Source organism: Ixodes scapularis, unplaced genomic scaffold (genome assembly GCF_016920785.2).
Source record: "Ixodes scapularis isolate PalLabHiFi unplaced genomic scaffold, ASM1692078v2 PGA_scaffold9__187_contigs__length_104089568, whole genome shotgun sequence".
In the NCBI taxonomy this organism is placed as follows: domain Eukaryota; kingdom Metazoa; phylum Arthropoda; class Arachnida; order Ixodida; family Ixodidae; genus Ixodes; species Ixodes scapularis.
In genome coordinates, this window is record NW_024609884.1 from 70,447,291 (window position 1) to 70,460,121 (window position 12,831).

Sequence of the window (12,831 nt, forward strand, 5' to 3'; positions counted from 1 at the left end):
TGTTCTTTACCATTCGCATATGTCCAAGGCTTGAAACATAGGGTTCCTAATACGGGCTTTGTTGGACGTCCCCCGTTTTTAATTATTCCACCCAACCAGACTGATCTCACATGAATCTTAATGTTAAGACATTTTTAAATGCCATCATGATGGCATGCAAGCCCATTTCTCACACCTGCCAGAGCCTAATTTAAGGGAAGACCTAACGTTAGCGAATCCTCTACTACTCACAAAACATGGGTCATGCTAACAAGTCAGGCTAAATGTCAATAATGTATAAGCAATATTGAGAACCTCCACTTTGTTCACCATCAGGAATGTTTCCTGTGGTCTTATACTCCTGGAGAAAGATTTTAACTAGCAGACTTAACACATTGTGAGAGGCATCACCTTGTTTATCCGGAATATATCAATAAAAAAAGCTCCATTAACATAGCTTTTTTTTTTTTTTTTCTGCTTGTGACGGCAGTTCGAGCCTCAGTGACAGGTGCCACAATTAGCTTGTTCCCTAAAATCACTTGTACCAGAATTTTACAAACCTATCGCCACAGGCCATTCACTGCTTCCTTGAAACATGCACCCAAGGAGGATGTACAAAGCTCATCCGACAAAGACAACGGAAACTCTTATCTGCACTTTAATGACTACTCAGATGATGCTTAGTTAACACAATACTTGGGATATTTGATACTTCACCTCTTGAAATTTAGTAAATTCAAAATAAACCGAAAGTCTAGTTTTACCTCAAAGCCAAATCAACGACGGGAATCTGGCACGCCCCAGAGGAGGACTGGGGATTAATTTCGGCCACCTGGAGATTTCTTGACGTGCAACCGAAAATTCGCAATCTGGCCAGGATTTGAACCCGCCAGCCGGGTTCAGCTTCGCCAAAATGCAAAAATTAAGATGGCAAAAAAAAAAAAAAAGAAGAAAACATTTACAGGATTTTTATCTTGCCACCAAGTCACTCTTGGTGGCAACTACAAGGTTCTTTGTGTACAAAACACACTTTGATTTCACATTGCATCTTGAATCTACGCTGCAACGCAAGTCATCGGAAATGTTTTTGCATGCTGAATGATAAAACAGATCTCCTATCGTCCATCATTTTGCCTGATAAGCACATCCCCTTTAGGTCAGTCGAGTCGCCAATAATATTGCAGGGGTGGAACTCATGAAATGTACTTGGGAGCAGCCATGGGAGCAGCTGAAACAGCTGTTTTGGAGCAGGTTGAAGCAGCTAGAACTACATTTTGGAGCAGGTTAAGAGCAGCCCAGATTAGTTTTCATTGCATTTCAGTTTGTGTTTTAGACAAGCACGGAAGCAATCTCAATTGTACTTAGCAGCACATATGAACACGAGTGGTTAGAGACCTCGTTAGATGGGATAACATTGTGAAGGATGCAAAAACTTGAAACTTTGTGAGCCTTAATGAGAACCAAAAGGCAATAACCACATGTTTCTGAAGATAGCGTTCCTTGATATTTTCTGAGTGGCTTTCAGCAGCTCAAAATGCAAAGCAGCACTGCTTATCGCAAAACCCACACGTGCTCGACATAGTAATTATATGTGCGAACCATGTGACGTGCTTAAACGGATGTGCAGTTGCACGAAGGAACAGGGAAACAAATTTTGAGTTTATCCTATTGTGCAACTCAATATTGAAGCAGCAGACTACGATTAATGGAGTTATCGTATTCGAAGCAATAAGGAACAAGGCTAAAGTACGCCGAGCAGATGTACCGCTCGCACGAGAGCTGCTGGCCGGCAAGGTTTCGGATCGGGCCGCGTTTCAGAAGTTATCAAATAACGATTTTTCTTGCGGGAATGTGATTCCAACTTCTAACAATGAAGTACTAAAAGGAATATTTCGCTCATTTGTTTTTAACTGGCTGACGTTTGGATCCCGGGCCGCAGAACCCAAGGCAATCTGACGCTTAACGGCTCGACCTCACATCGGCCAACTTGCTTAACCGCTTATGGTTGAAGAATAACAATCTAGTAGCAGGTGCTGTAGTGCTTGAAATCAGACCTCCGATTTCTTTCGCGCGCTTCAAGACTCGGGATACACAGGAAGAATAAAGAGAGCAAATTATTGCAAGGCCGACGCAGCTGAACGCGCTCATTGTTGCCAATCGAGTCGATAGAAATTGAAACCAAGAGAAAATACAATTTTTTTTTGGCGCACGTTCTGCGATTTGGTGCATAATGGCGCCAGGTATTGGCTGTGGCGCAGTTTCCACAACATGACGCAGACAAATGCGTATGGCGCAAAATGGCGCAAATGTTCCAGCCCTGCATTGTTTCACAGGGTTGAGGCCCCACATCACGTGGCACAACTTTAAACATCAAAAAATATAATAAATGTAAAGTGGCAGCAAATGATGTTCGGGTGACTTTGTGACAATATTTGCACATAAAATTAATTTAGGAAGAAACAGCAATTGCAAGATTATTGACCAATTCCAGGAAGCGACACTACCTTGCCTCAGCTGATGCCATGTAGCCATGTCGCATGGAGGCAACAGGATGCCATGTGGATGCTGTTGCACCTATGCGAGCCTCCCTTTTGCCGTGGTGCAGAGCCACCATTGCAAACATTCGATGACCTTACAGCACACCGGCCGGGCACTACACCACCCACCTTTCGAGCCTTCAACACCGTCCGGGGCTTGGCAATTTCCCGCGAAGCCTCGAGCGTCACGTCCCTTTTGGCCGTCCGGTCAAACACCCGGAAGAAGTTGTTGTACGAGCCCGTCATGATGGAACTGCAAAGGGGCCAACGATCAGCGCCCCCGACAAGCACTTGCACCAGTCGGCTCACCTGTCCGTGCCGTTCCAGCAGCACTCAAACTTGTCGAAGATGCAGTCGTTCTCGTAGAGGCTGCACAGCTTCGAGCGCAGGTACTCGTGCACATTGTAGCACTCCACGGGTTTACTGTCCATGTTCAAGTCCCACACTTTGACAGACAAGTAGTCCCTCGAGATCATGTAGCGGCCGTTATTGCTGAACCGCACATCCGAGATGCTCGAGATGATCTCGGAGAAGAAGCTCCGGTTGGTCGGATCCTCCGGCTCCTCAAACACTGCAGAGGGAAGAGTGTTGGTGCGTCAGTCCCTGCCACCACACCGCCAGACCACCACTCACGTTTCGCATGCTGGTCGCAGAGGGCTGCCGCACGCATGTCGCATAGCCGGATGGTGCCCTTACTGCTGCTGTACACAAACATATGGCACTGAGACGGGTGGAACTCAGCCGCCGTTATTACTTCCGTCAGTTCCTCCATGTTGGTCGGTTTAATATCTACAATATCTGGGGGAAGTGGGTGGGTTAAGCAAAAAAATAAACAAATCCCACACTGCCTAACATCTCAAACACAAATCAACCAGGGCTGCAAAGTGTTTTAGGTACAAATTTCAGGGAAACTAGCTGCAAAAACAAAAGTTTCCCAAATAAATTGAGCAAAAATTTTCAGCTTGCATACACTATCGCTGAACCTCTAAGCCCTCCTAGCCCAACTGTTACAAAACTTAAAGGTACCTGAGGAGGTTTCTGAGATCACATAAATATGGCGATAATTCACTCTGCTGGCTCTAAGCATCTTAGAAATCCCTAAATCTTTGTGATGCACAACAGATTTTCCTAATAAAAAATCAATCGAAACTCGCAACACACCGAGGTCATCTCAGGCAATGTAAGGAGCATGTTTCGAAACCAGGACCTTGTCAGCCAATAGCAAGCGAAGGATCCTTGAGTCTCCGACCGGTGGACCCGCGAAATGATATCTCGAATGAACGCGGCTCGCCGCCCGGACACCTGGACTTCGGCGAGTTTTTTTTAGTCAATCGTACTGTTGTAGCAGACAAACTCAATTGTGTACCATCGCGCCATGGCTTTCGCTAACCTGACGCCGATAAATTAGCCCAGCGAGCGCGCGCTTGAGCAGACCAGCAGACAACCGAACACATAACTCCTATGGAACACGGAAAAAACAAAAAAGCATAGTACGCTGTTTTGAAACAAATATTGCAGTAATTATGTTTTCTTTCGGCAAAAAATACACATTTGTCTGATACTCTTATTATCTACAAAAGCATACAGATTTTGTAATAACAGCATTTGCAATCTCCCAGAAATGCCGCGTTTTAATTGGTCACATGTCGTCCTGATTGCTGGAACATGCTGCTCCTACCGCCGGAGATGACCTCGGTGTGTTGCAATCTGTTTTTTTTTAAATGGAAATCGGCTGCCCATGCTTCTGATTTAGGTATTTGCAGGATGCTCAGAGCCCACCAGAGTGAGTTATCCTCATATTCAGGCGATCTCAGAAACCTCTTCAGGGCCCCTTCGAGGCCTTTAGTAAAGTAGTGACTAGTGAACCACATGAAATTATAAACTGAAGCGGCAAGCGCAATGCAGTTGAAACCTCTGGGTATGATGTCACACCCAGCAGTTGGTTTTCGGGGTTTTTCTCTTTCTATTAATCCGTTCCGGTCAAATGCTCGTGATATACAAATTCACGGGACAAAAATACGCCAGAATTCACCTCTTACTATTTTTTTTTTTTTCAAGAAGCTTTTCAGCTTCCCTCTAACTGGGGAGTGCATCTTCAGATGTGCCTCAATTATGACCTTGAAATGGGGAGTGCCTATACCAGTCTTCACCTCCAGAACCGCAGTAAAAAAAAGTCTGGCTCCACGCAGAGCATTACTATTTCCTCTTTTAACAGAGAATTAAGACACATGTAGGTACATTTTAGATTGGATATACCTTATCTTATCAAGATGTGTTTCAAATGCAAAAAAGCATTGCTTCCTCCTCCGACGACCACCTATTATAAGAACTACTTCGCGTGGCGTATGAACAATGCGCAAAAATTCCTTTTTTTCTTAAAGTGAAAGCGAGCACAGACACGAGACAGTTTTTTTGGATGAAAGGAGCGTGCTGCAAAACAGGTGCCAATTTTTGACAGAGGTTATAGGCGCTGCCGCCCGTCGAACACAATACCAGACATGTTGAGGTTTATTTGCATTCGCTGGCCGGTGAAATAATTTAATTGCTCCGGTAGGAAATGTCGCCTCTCTTCTCATTCATTCTGGTTCTGGATCATGGATGCGCGGATGCAGCGAAAAGTTTTGACAGATGCAGAAATCTCGGCATTGCTTCACCAAAGTGACAACAATGACTGACACGAATATATGCTCACTAACAGGAAAAACTGTTCACAAGTCACGCCGGCCATTTATTTTTCCGAAATCCACTAGTGAAAACACCAGTCTCTAAAACCTACTGTAAATATCAAATGCATAAAAATGAACTGCACCTCCCTTTCTCTGTATTTCAATGCAACAAGACGTTCGTTATTCCTTTACACTATAAACAAAATTAAATTTCACTTCAAGCCTTTTGAGTGAATTAAAAACTCACCGAGGGTCCCCACTTAAGGGGTTGGCTTTAAAGTCCACATCAGGCACTGCAATCTTACGTAGACCATATGCAACACACATCATCCCACAAAAACAGACGGTACTTTCGCTACAGGGCCCCTTTGTAGCTTCCCACCCTGAAAAGCCCCTCCAAGGGTACACGGGTGTTCGGCCTCTATACATGGGCACCAACTTAACCAAGGTCGGGACATCAGACTCTACCCGCAAAAGTGGAAAACAAAAGCCCCGACGTGCTACAACGCCACGAGAAAGGATACTGAAGCTTTGGTCCGTAATCTCCAGGTGCCACAGGTTGATCCGAAGGTCGTCGGCGGACAGGTACGTCTCCTGGTCGCTGTTGACCGAGATGGAATTGATGTGGTACGTGTGCGCATTGGCAAAGATGCGCCGGGGTGTCGCCTCCACCAGCAGCTCCATGGGCTGCAGGGTGGGCACACGCAGCGCCGGCAGCCCCCCCACGTCCCCCCGGGAGCTGTAGCCGTCGATGCGCTTGTCCCGCTCCGACACCTTCCACAGCTTGATCGTCTTGTCGTTGGTCGACAAGAGGAAGTGCGCCTGGTTCTTCCGGCGCAGCCACCGGATCTTGTTGATCTTCTCCTCAATCTCCAGGCTCTTGAGGTAGTCAAACTCCGGCTCGTGACTTTGAAACGTGCTGTACACATTGTACTCCCCTCTCCGAGGCTGGCTCTGCCACGACTGCAAAGTGGGCGACGTGCCGCGGGTGAGCCAACTGCCAAACTTCCCAATCAGAAACACTCGGCCCGCCGACGTGGGTGGAAGTATGCAGAAACAAAATTTCGGGGGCCATGTGCCACTGCATATTGCATTGATATGAGCCACTACCGGCTTGCGGGGGCTTTGGCTGAGATTCAAAGCCACCAGCTAGACATTTGTGGGCAAATGCTTCACTTGGGAGCCAGCCGTCTCATGTACGGCGTCGGTCCGCGCAAATTTTGTGTACTGGTGGCACTAACATCGTGACACACAATTCCACCAAACATGTAGGCACTCCAAGTGACCCCTTTCGAGAGGTGAAAAGTTTCACATTTTGCTAGTGCTGCTTCGCTTAATTCCTTCTGGGAACAAGGTTTTCAAATTGGGATAATTGGGTTTATAAACCAGCTCATGTATTAGAGTTCAGAACTTGTTCATGCGATCAAATGAAGGTAAAAAAAGCAGCCGCAAAATACCTCGTCCACAGCATACACCCGCTAGACGGCAAACTCTCACCAACAATGGTGCACGAAAATTAATTTGTTTATTATTAAAGGGACCATGAAAACGATTTGGAAGTTCTGTTTCTGAATGATTGAGATAGAAGTCATCATTTACCAGATCTAGCAATAATCATGCTGGAACCAATGACAGCGACTACTGAGACTGATAAAAAAATTTAGCTTTTGAGTCACAAGGATCACCACATCAAGTTAGGCTCGTAGCACGATTGGTCAAAATCAGCGAAATCCGGCTGTCTTCTATTTCAATTGTAAACTGTTGTTTTCTTTTTTAATTTAATAACAACGAAAACCATATAATTTCGTGAGAAAGATTTACTGCAATAGAAATATTATTTCAGTCCGTTGATGCATAGACTTAAATAGTGAAGCGTTTTTTACTCGTGAATATTGGGCGAAGACTGATTTGAAAAGCATTCAGTTTGGCAATGGTGAAAGAGTTTCTTTCTCATGAGAAAAACGAAAATGGCGCACCATTGTGATTTGTCTGTTTTGTCGCGCGATTCTTGGTTCCACACGTGAAGGGAGCTGCAAAAACTGTTCCAGGCTGACGTGCTGCAGTTTCCAGAACTCCTCCGGGTCCACGTCAAAAAGCTTCTGTCAGACCTCGTCTAGCACGCCCCGATCTTTCCTGCGCATTCATTCAGCCTTTCATTCAACGAAACCTTTCTGCCCCTGTGGTGTACTGAGGTGATGTGCGCGAATATGCAGGAAGGAGGACATCAGCAAACGCCCCTGCGCTTGCCTATGTCTCCATCACTTTTACGCTGAGCCTCTTCGAGCACGACCATACTTGTCATGTCTTGGGTTAAAAAAGCAGATGACATCCGCATTAAGCCTGTCACAGTGTTCTGTCTCACATGCTATGTAACAGCGACACAACAATTATGGTTCTTCGTAATGTAATGGCGCTGCTCGCAATGCGATCGGCAATAGCAATAAACAATGGCAACAAAAAATAACATTCATACACACAGCTGCGTTTGACTGCCTTGTGTTGACAGATCACCACGAGTCACCGGGTCATCTGTGCCTCGTGTGAAGCATGGCAACCAATTCAAGAAGTAGCTTGGCAAGCAGCATACGAAGCACGAATGTCCTGGTTACTCGCAGTGGCAACGTGGTACAACGCTCTTAAACTCCAAAGCGCCGCTACAGCTCACCGTGTCACCAAAGCTCATAACCACCAAGCTCCACCGAAACAAATGGCTCCCTGTTGAGGTCAGCCAGTGTTGGGAAGTACATTGCACTTAAAGTACTATTTCAAGGAGGTTTAGAATACTTGTACTTTACTGAAAGTATGTTTCCCTCATACTCTATTGTATTTTGTATCACAAAATGGTGCTTTGTTAACTCTGAAACCACTCAACTTTATCCCATAATCGCCGCCATTTCCGATAATAACTGATGCACCCCCAACTACCCCTACGGCAATGAATACCAGTAAACAAAAAAAAAACACTTGGCGACGAGAAGTTTTGGAGGAGCCACCTTGAGGGCACTGTCCTGTGGCAGAGTGGGTAGGCTGTGAGCTGACGACGCACTATATAATAGCTAGCTGAGGAGTGTCAATGCTAGTTCGCATCTACGCTGATTAAAAGTCAAATTTGGGGGTTTTACGTGCCAAACCAACGACGGGCATCTGGGACGCCCCAGCGGAGGACTGAGGATTAACTTCGACCACGTGGGGATCTTTTGACGTGCAACCGAAAGCTCGGTTACCACGGCGTCTTCTCCGCAATAAGCCTCTGTCAGATTGCGGGCACCTCGGCCGGGATTCGAACCCGCCACAGGGGGATCCGTAGGCAGACGCTCTCGCCTCGGAACCTATGCTGATTAAAAACAGTTTATTTATTTGAGAAATAAATATGGCGTTTTGCGAGTGATATTTCTAATGAATAACAGCGCCTTGAAGTTTGTGCTGCAAAGCGTGGACACTTATTTTAGCTACACTGAGCTTGTCGATACCAACGCTTCTATCCAAGTGCGAATCGACCGTTGCTGACGAGCAAATGTTTGTCAGCAACTGACGCTTAGCTCCTTCAGCATCGAACACGTGGCAAAGAAGTTTGTCCCATCACGACTTCTGCTAAAAAAAAAAAAGCGGAAATTTTTTTTAACTTCTTAAAATTATTGGTTATGGCTCAGAAAATTCATGCGATTGATTAGTACTAAGAATTGCTTACAAATTTTAAATTGCTAGCTGAGGAGCGCATTATGCATTATGCAACTCTTTGGGTCAGCAAAATTAAACATACAAACGGTAGTAATTCGAAGCAGGTATATAGGCCTCCTGCGTCGGCCAGGGGGCACAACAAAAGGGACTCGTTAGGACTTGTTTCAGGTAGTACAAACTTGAGCGTCTGAAACTGCCTCCTCTGGTGCAGAATGTAAGATCATGAGGAAAATACAAAGAAACATTCGAACACCGTCGAAGTACAGGTAAAGCTAAGACGCTAAAAGCATGAGCGAAGAGACACCGTTTCACGCGTTCCAAAAAGAAAGGGGGAAAAAAAAAGCTTTGGGACGCCAGATTTTTTTATGTTGCCATGCGGAGATAAGAGATGCATACCCTAGCAGTGGTGGCATGAACCTGGCACTTTCTATCGTCTTTTAGCATTGAATCTAGCAGATTTCGGAAGACCAAAGGTTTCTTCAGTTCTTCAGCAACTCACAGAAAGAAAAAAGCTCAGCCAACATGCCATAAGTAGTGCGAGGCCCAATCAGGTGAGCTTGTACTACCCAGAATGAGGGCACCAGTTTGTTCAAAGCTTCAGCGCAGGAGGCCTATACCTCATTTTTTGGAACGCTGAAGTATCACCGGCTTACTATTTAAAAAAACTTCAATCACAAGGGGGCCACACACATTTCACGTCGACTGTGTGAACAAGGATTTAGTTGAAACGACTCCCGAAGCCGCTTCTCCCTGCCAGTTAGTTGGAGAAAATGTTTGTTTACTGGTTGACAAAATTAAAAAGAGGAATCGACTTGGAAATCTTGAGAGACCAGCACTCAAAGAATACATTAGAAACAACAGGATACACGGAGTCGCTTTCACTAAAGTGTTTACTACACACGCGAGAGGTTCTTGAATTTCGCTTTCTTATTTTCAATTTGATGAGACATTCCTTTCTCAATTTTATTTTGTCTGAATCATAATAAAAAAATACACCATATTTAGAGTTGTAGATGTTGTAGCGAAGCAAAGAGTGGATATTTCTATTTTCGTTATCCAGCTTTTTGTACTGGGGCAGAGAACAGCACACCACAATACCAGCTCGACAACTCAGCGCCAAAAGTGTTTGTTAGCATGACTATGCGTGGCACGTTTTCAAGGATTGGTAAAATGTCCCACTACTAATATCACTTTAACAAATAAACACAATGCATGAAACAGGCTTTGCCGCGCGGTACCCAAACAGCGCATGAATCAAGCTGATAAGCTGAGGGGTCCAAGATCTGCGCAGTCTACTACCCACGATGTCACAAAAGATGATGATGATAGCTAGAGAAGCGCCCTCTGTAGTTCAAGCACGCTGCCAATAGGTGTTATTCACTTGACGTCACTCACTATAGTATGTTGCAACTCAAGAACGCAGGGCGAGGGTAAGACGGGCCGGGGAGGAGGAAGCAGGCGGAACGCTAAAGAGAGAAGGAGGTTTCCCCCTTTCTGCACCAGCGTTCCGTCTGCTTCCTCCTCCCCGGCCCGTCTTATCCTCTCCCTTCGTTCTTGAGTTGCAACGGACTATAGGTGCGCTGGCATCAACCACCGTGGCCGGCATCTTCGAGGTCTCTTTCTCATCCCACGTAAGTCACATTGCGTGTCACGCCTTGTCTGACCATTTCTTTCAGCGTGGCTTAGCTGCATTTTAGAAGTTGAAAGCCACCGAAACAAAAACATGCAAAACGCGACCTCCAAAATGGGGGTGCGACAGTGGCGCTCCTTGGAAAAATTTAATATGCCCATTCAGTGAAATAGGGGAATGAAATGGTATCATGAAAGATTGTGGTAAAAAGTAATTGTACACTCTTGTTTGAAAGTGTATTGCATTCATAGTATTGAGCACGGTGGACTTACTACTTTACTTGAAATACATAACCGCTCATTTACTTTGTACTTCACTTCAAGTACTTTTTAGATGTACTTTACCCAACACTGACATCACCTCAGTTTTGAGAGAGGTTGTATGAAGGGAAAGCCAAACTTTAGTTTGTTTTGATTTATTTTATAGAAACAATAAGCTTCACAAAACTGTATAAAAATATTGAGCTTATTGCCAGGTCTCTAGAGAGTCGGAAAACATCCTTTTCTAAAAAAAAGTTCGAAATCGTATTCACGGTCCCTTTAAGTAGCACAAGTGCCCACTCAAAAATGCGATAACTGCGGCAAACACATATTCAAGGCAGATTTATACCTACTTTGTGAACTCTCGGCGATTCTGAAAGACAAAGGGTGGGTGCTCGATCAAGCTTGACCACATTTCCAGTAAAACTATAACCCAAAATGCAGTTTCATAGAGAAATTTTGTGGCCATCATGACAATAAGCACTCTCAGTAAAACTAAGAAGTCCAAAGATAATTTATCCTTTTTGCCTTCCTCCATTTGCAGCATTATCAGGAAAGTATTGCTGCCATCTGGAGATTGCGCTCACATACTCAATCACGCATCATTTCATTAGTCATTAATTGAACGGAACAGCAGATCCTGAATCCTCTTCATAGATATTCCATGCAAAATTACAAATACCAAAAGAGGGCACAGTATTTATGGTTTTCACTGTCAATATAAATTTGAAAACACTAATACATGTACATGACTTTCTTGATTAAGCAGTGTAAACAAAATAAACACAGACCATCTTGATCATGCTGCATTTATGATAATTCCAATCCCATTACCTTGCCTAGTACTATGCCAGATACCATGACACTGGCCATGATAACATTGCCTTCTCAAGGATTGTGACAGAAGGCTAAGGCAACTGAAGCAACATTTAGAGCATTAACAATGTTACGTTTCCACACCCATTTATGCACCAATGCTGGCTTATTTCAATCATTATTCTACCAATTTTATGTGCTGGAGCAACACCTATGTCAAATGATCCCTGATAGACAATTTTATATTTGGAAAAATAAATTTAGATTTGTTACACCATATATGAAGCAACAATGAAAGAATAAAAAGTTAATATTAGGCATGCCAACTACCCAGTTAAACAGTATGCCAAGTTGGAAAGCCGACTGACTCCCCAGATAAGTGCATTTTAGCAAAAACAAAAGCTGGACATAAAAACGTGCTTTACCAATGCCCCTCATCAGCAAAACCTGGCTAAACTCTGCCAAATAACTGGCAGTTGTACACCTGGTGAGCACTAGGTTCACATTCACTCCCTCAGGGGTGGCATTATAGCCAATGACAACTGGCTTCATTAAAAATGCTGACTGCCGTTTGGCTCAACAAGCGGGTACAAACTGAAAGGTTAAAAGAGGGAAAAGGTGTTTGTGAGCCTCAGACTAATTGGACAAGATCTCTATGAAAATGACCTACCCCAGGTTCAAACACAACAGTTCCCACCTTGCAAAACACAACCACTACAGCAACCCTCGTAATTCTGAAGAACACATTCCCATCCATCTCCTCCTTGTAATGGTCAAACTCATGCACTGGGCACCTAACAGCCACTTGTTGCTATGTAAGCTCCAAAAGCAGAGACAAACGATACCCACAAAGCCCCTAAAACTCAAACTATGAACCAGGGACTTTTCCTTCACGAGCTCATCGAGTAGACAACAAAAAGGGAATGTCCAGAAGGCCCTGACCCCGCCGAAGGGCCTGTAGCTGCCGTGGTTACCGATGTCGGACCACGACCAACGGACAGCCCCGGGGGCGCTTTTTCCCTCGGCCCCACCAAAAGCCTCTACTCACCGCAGGGTCCCTTTGGAAGATAACCACACGGCCCCCTTTGTCCCCCGTCGCCAACAGGTCTCCATCGTGGTTGAACTCGACGCAGGAAATTATGTCCGCTGCACACGAAGAGCAAATGATTCTCTATTCCGAGCACACTCCTGGCATAGGCGCAATCCCGAGTTCTCGTTATACTAGCAATGCTGGTTGCACGGTCCGAGCAAGAGGCTCAAAAACA

General features: G+C 44.9%; 1 protein-coding gene across 2 annotated transcripts in view; it reads right to left on the reverse strand.

Moving 5' to 3' along the window:
- The window catches only part of LOC8031456 (protein phosphatase PP2A 55 kDa regulatory subunit), a 33,945-nt gene that overhangs the window by 20,165 nt on the left and 949 nt on the right, over positions 1–12,831 (reverse strand). Inside the window, exons 3-7 of one of the 2 annotated variants that reach the window (XM_029969997.4) lie at positions 12,615–12,712; positions 5,707–6,145; positions 3,150–3,314; positions 2,826–3,087; positions 2,646–2,769 (exon numbers count right to left, since the gene is read on the reverse strand). In XM_029969997.4, coding sequence (XP_029825857.1) covers positions 2,646–2,769; positions 2,826–3,087; positions 3,150–3,314; positions 5,707–6,145; positions 12,615–12,712 — 1,088 coding nt within the window. Of the gene's footprint in view, positions 1–2,645; positions 2,770–2,825; positions 3,088–3,149; positions 3,315–5,706; positions 6,146–7,158; positions 7,316–12,614; positions 12,713–12,831 lie in introns of those variants that run through there. The other variant, XM_042287318.1, reaches the window with a different exon arrangement.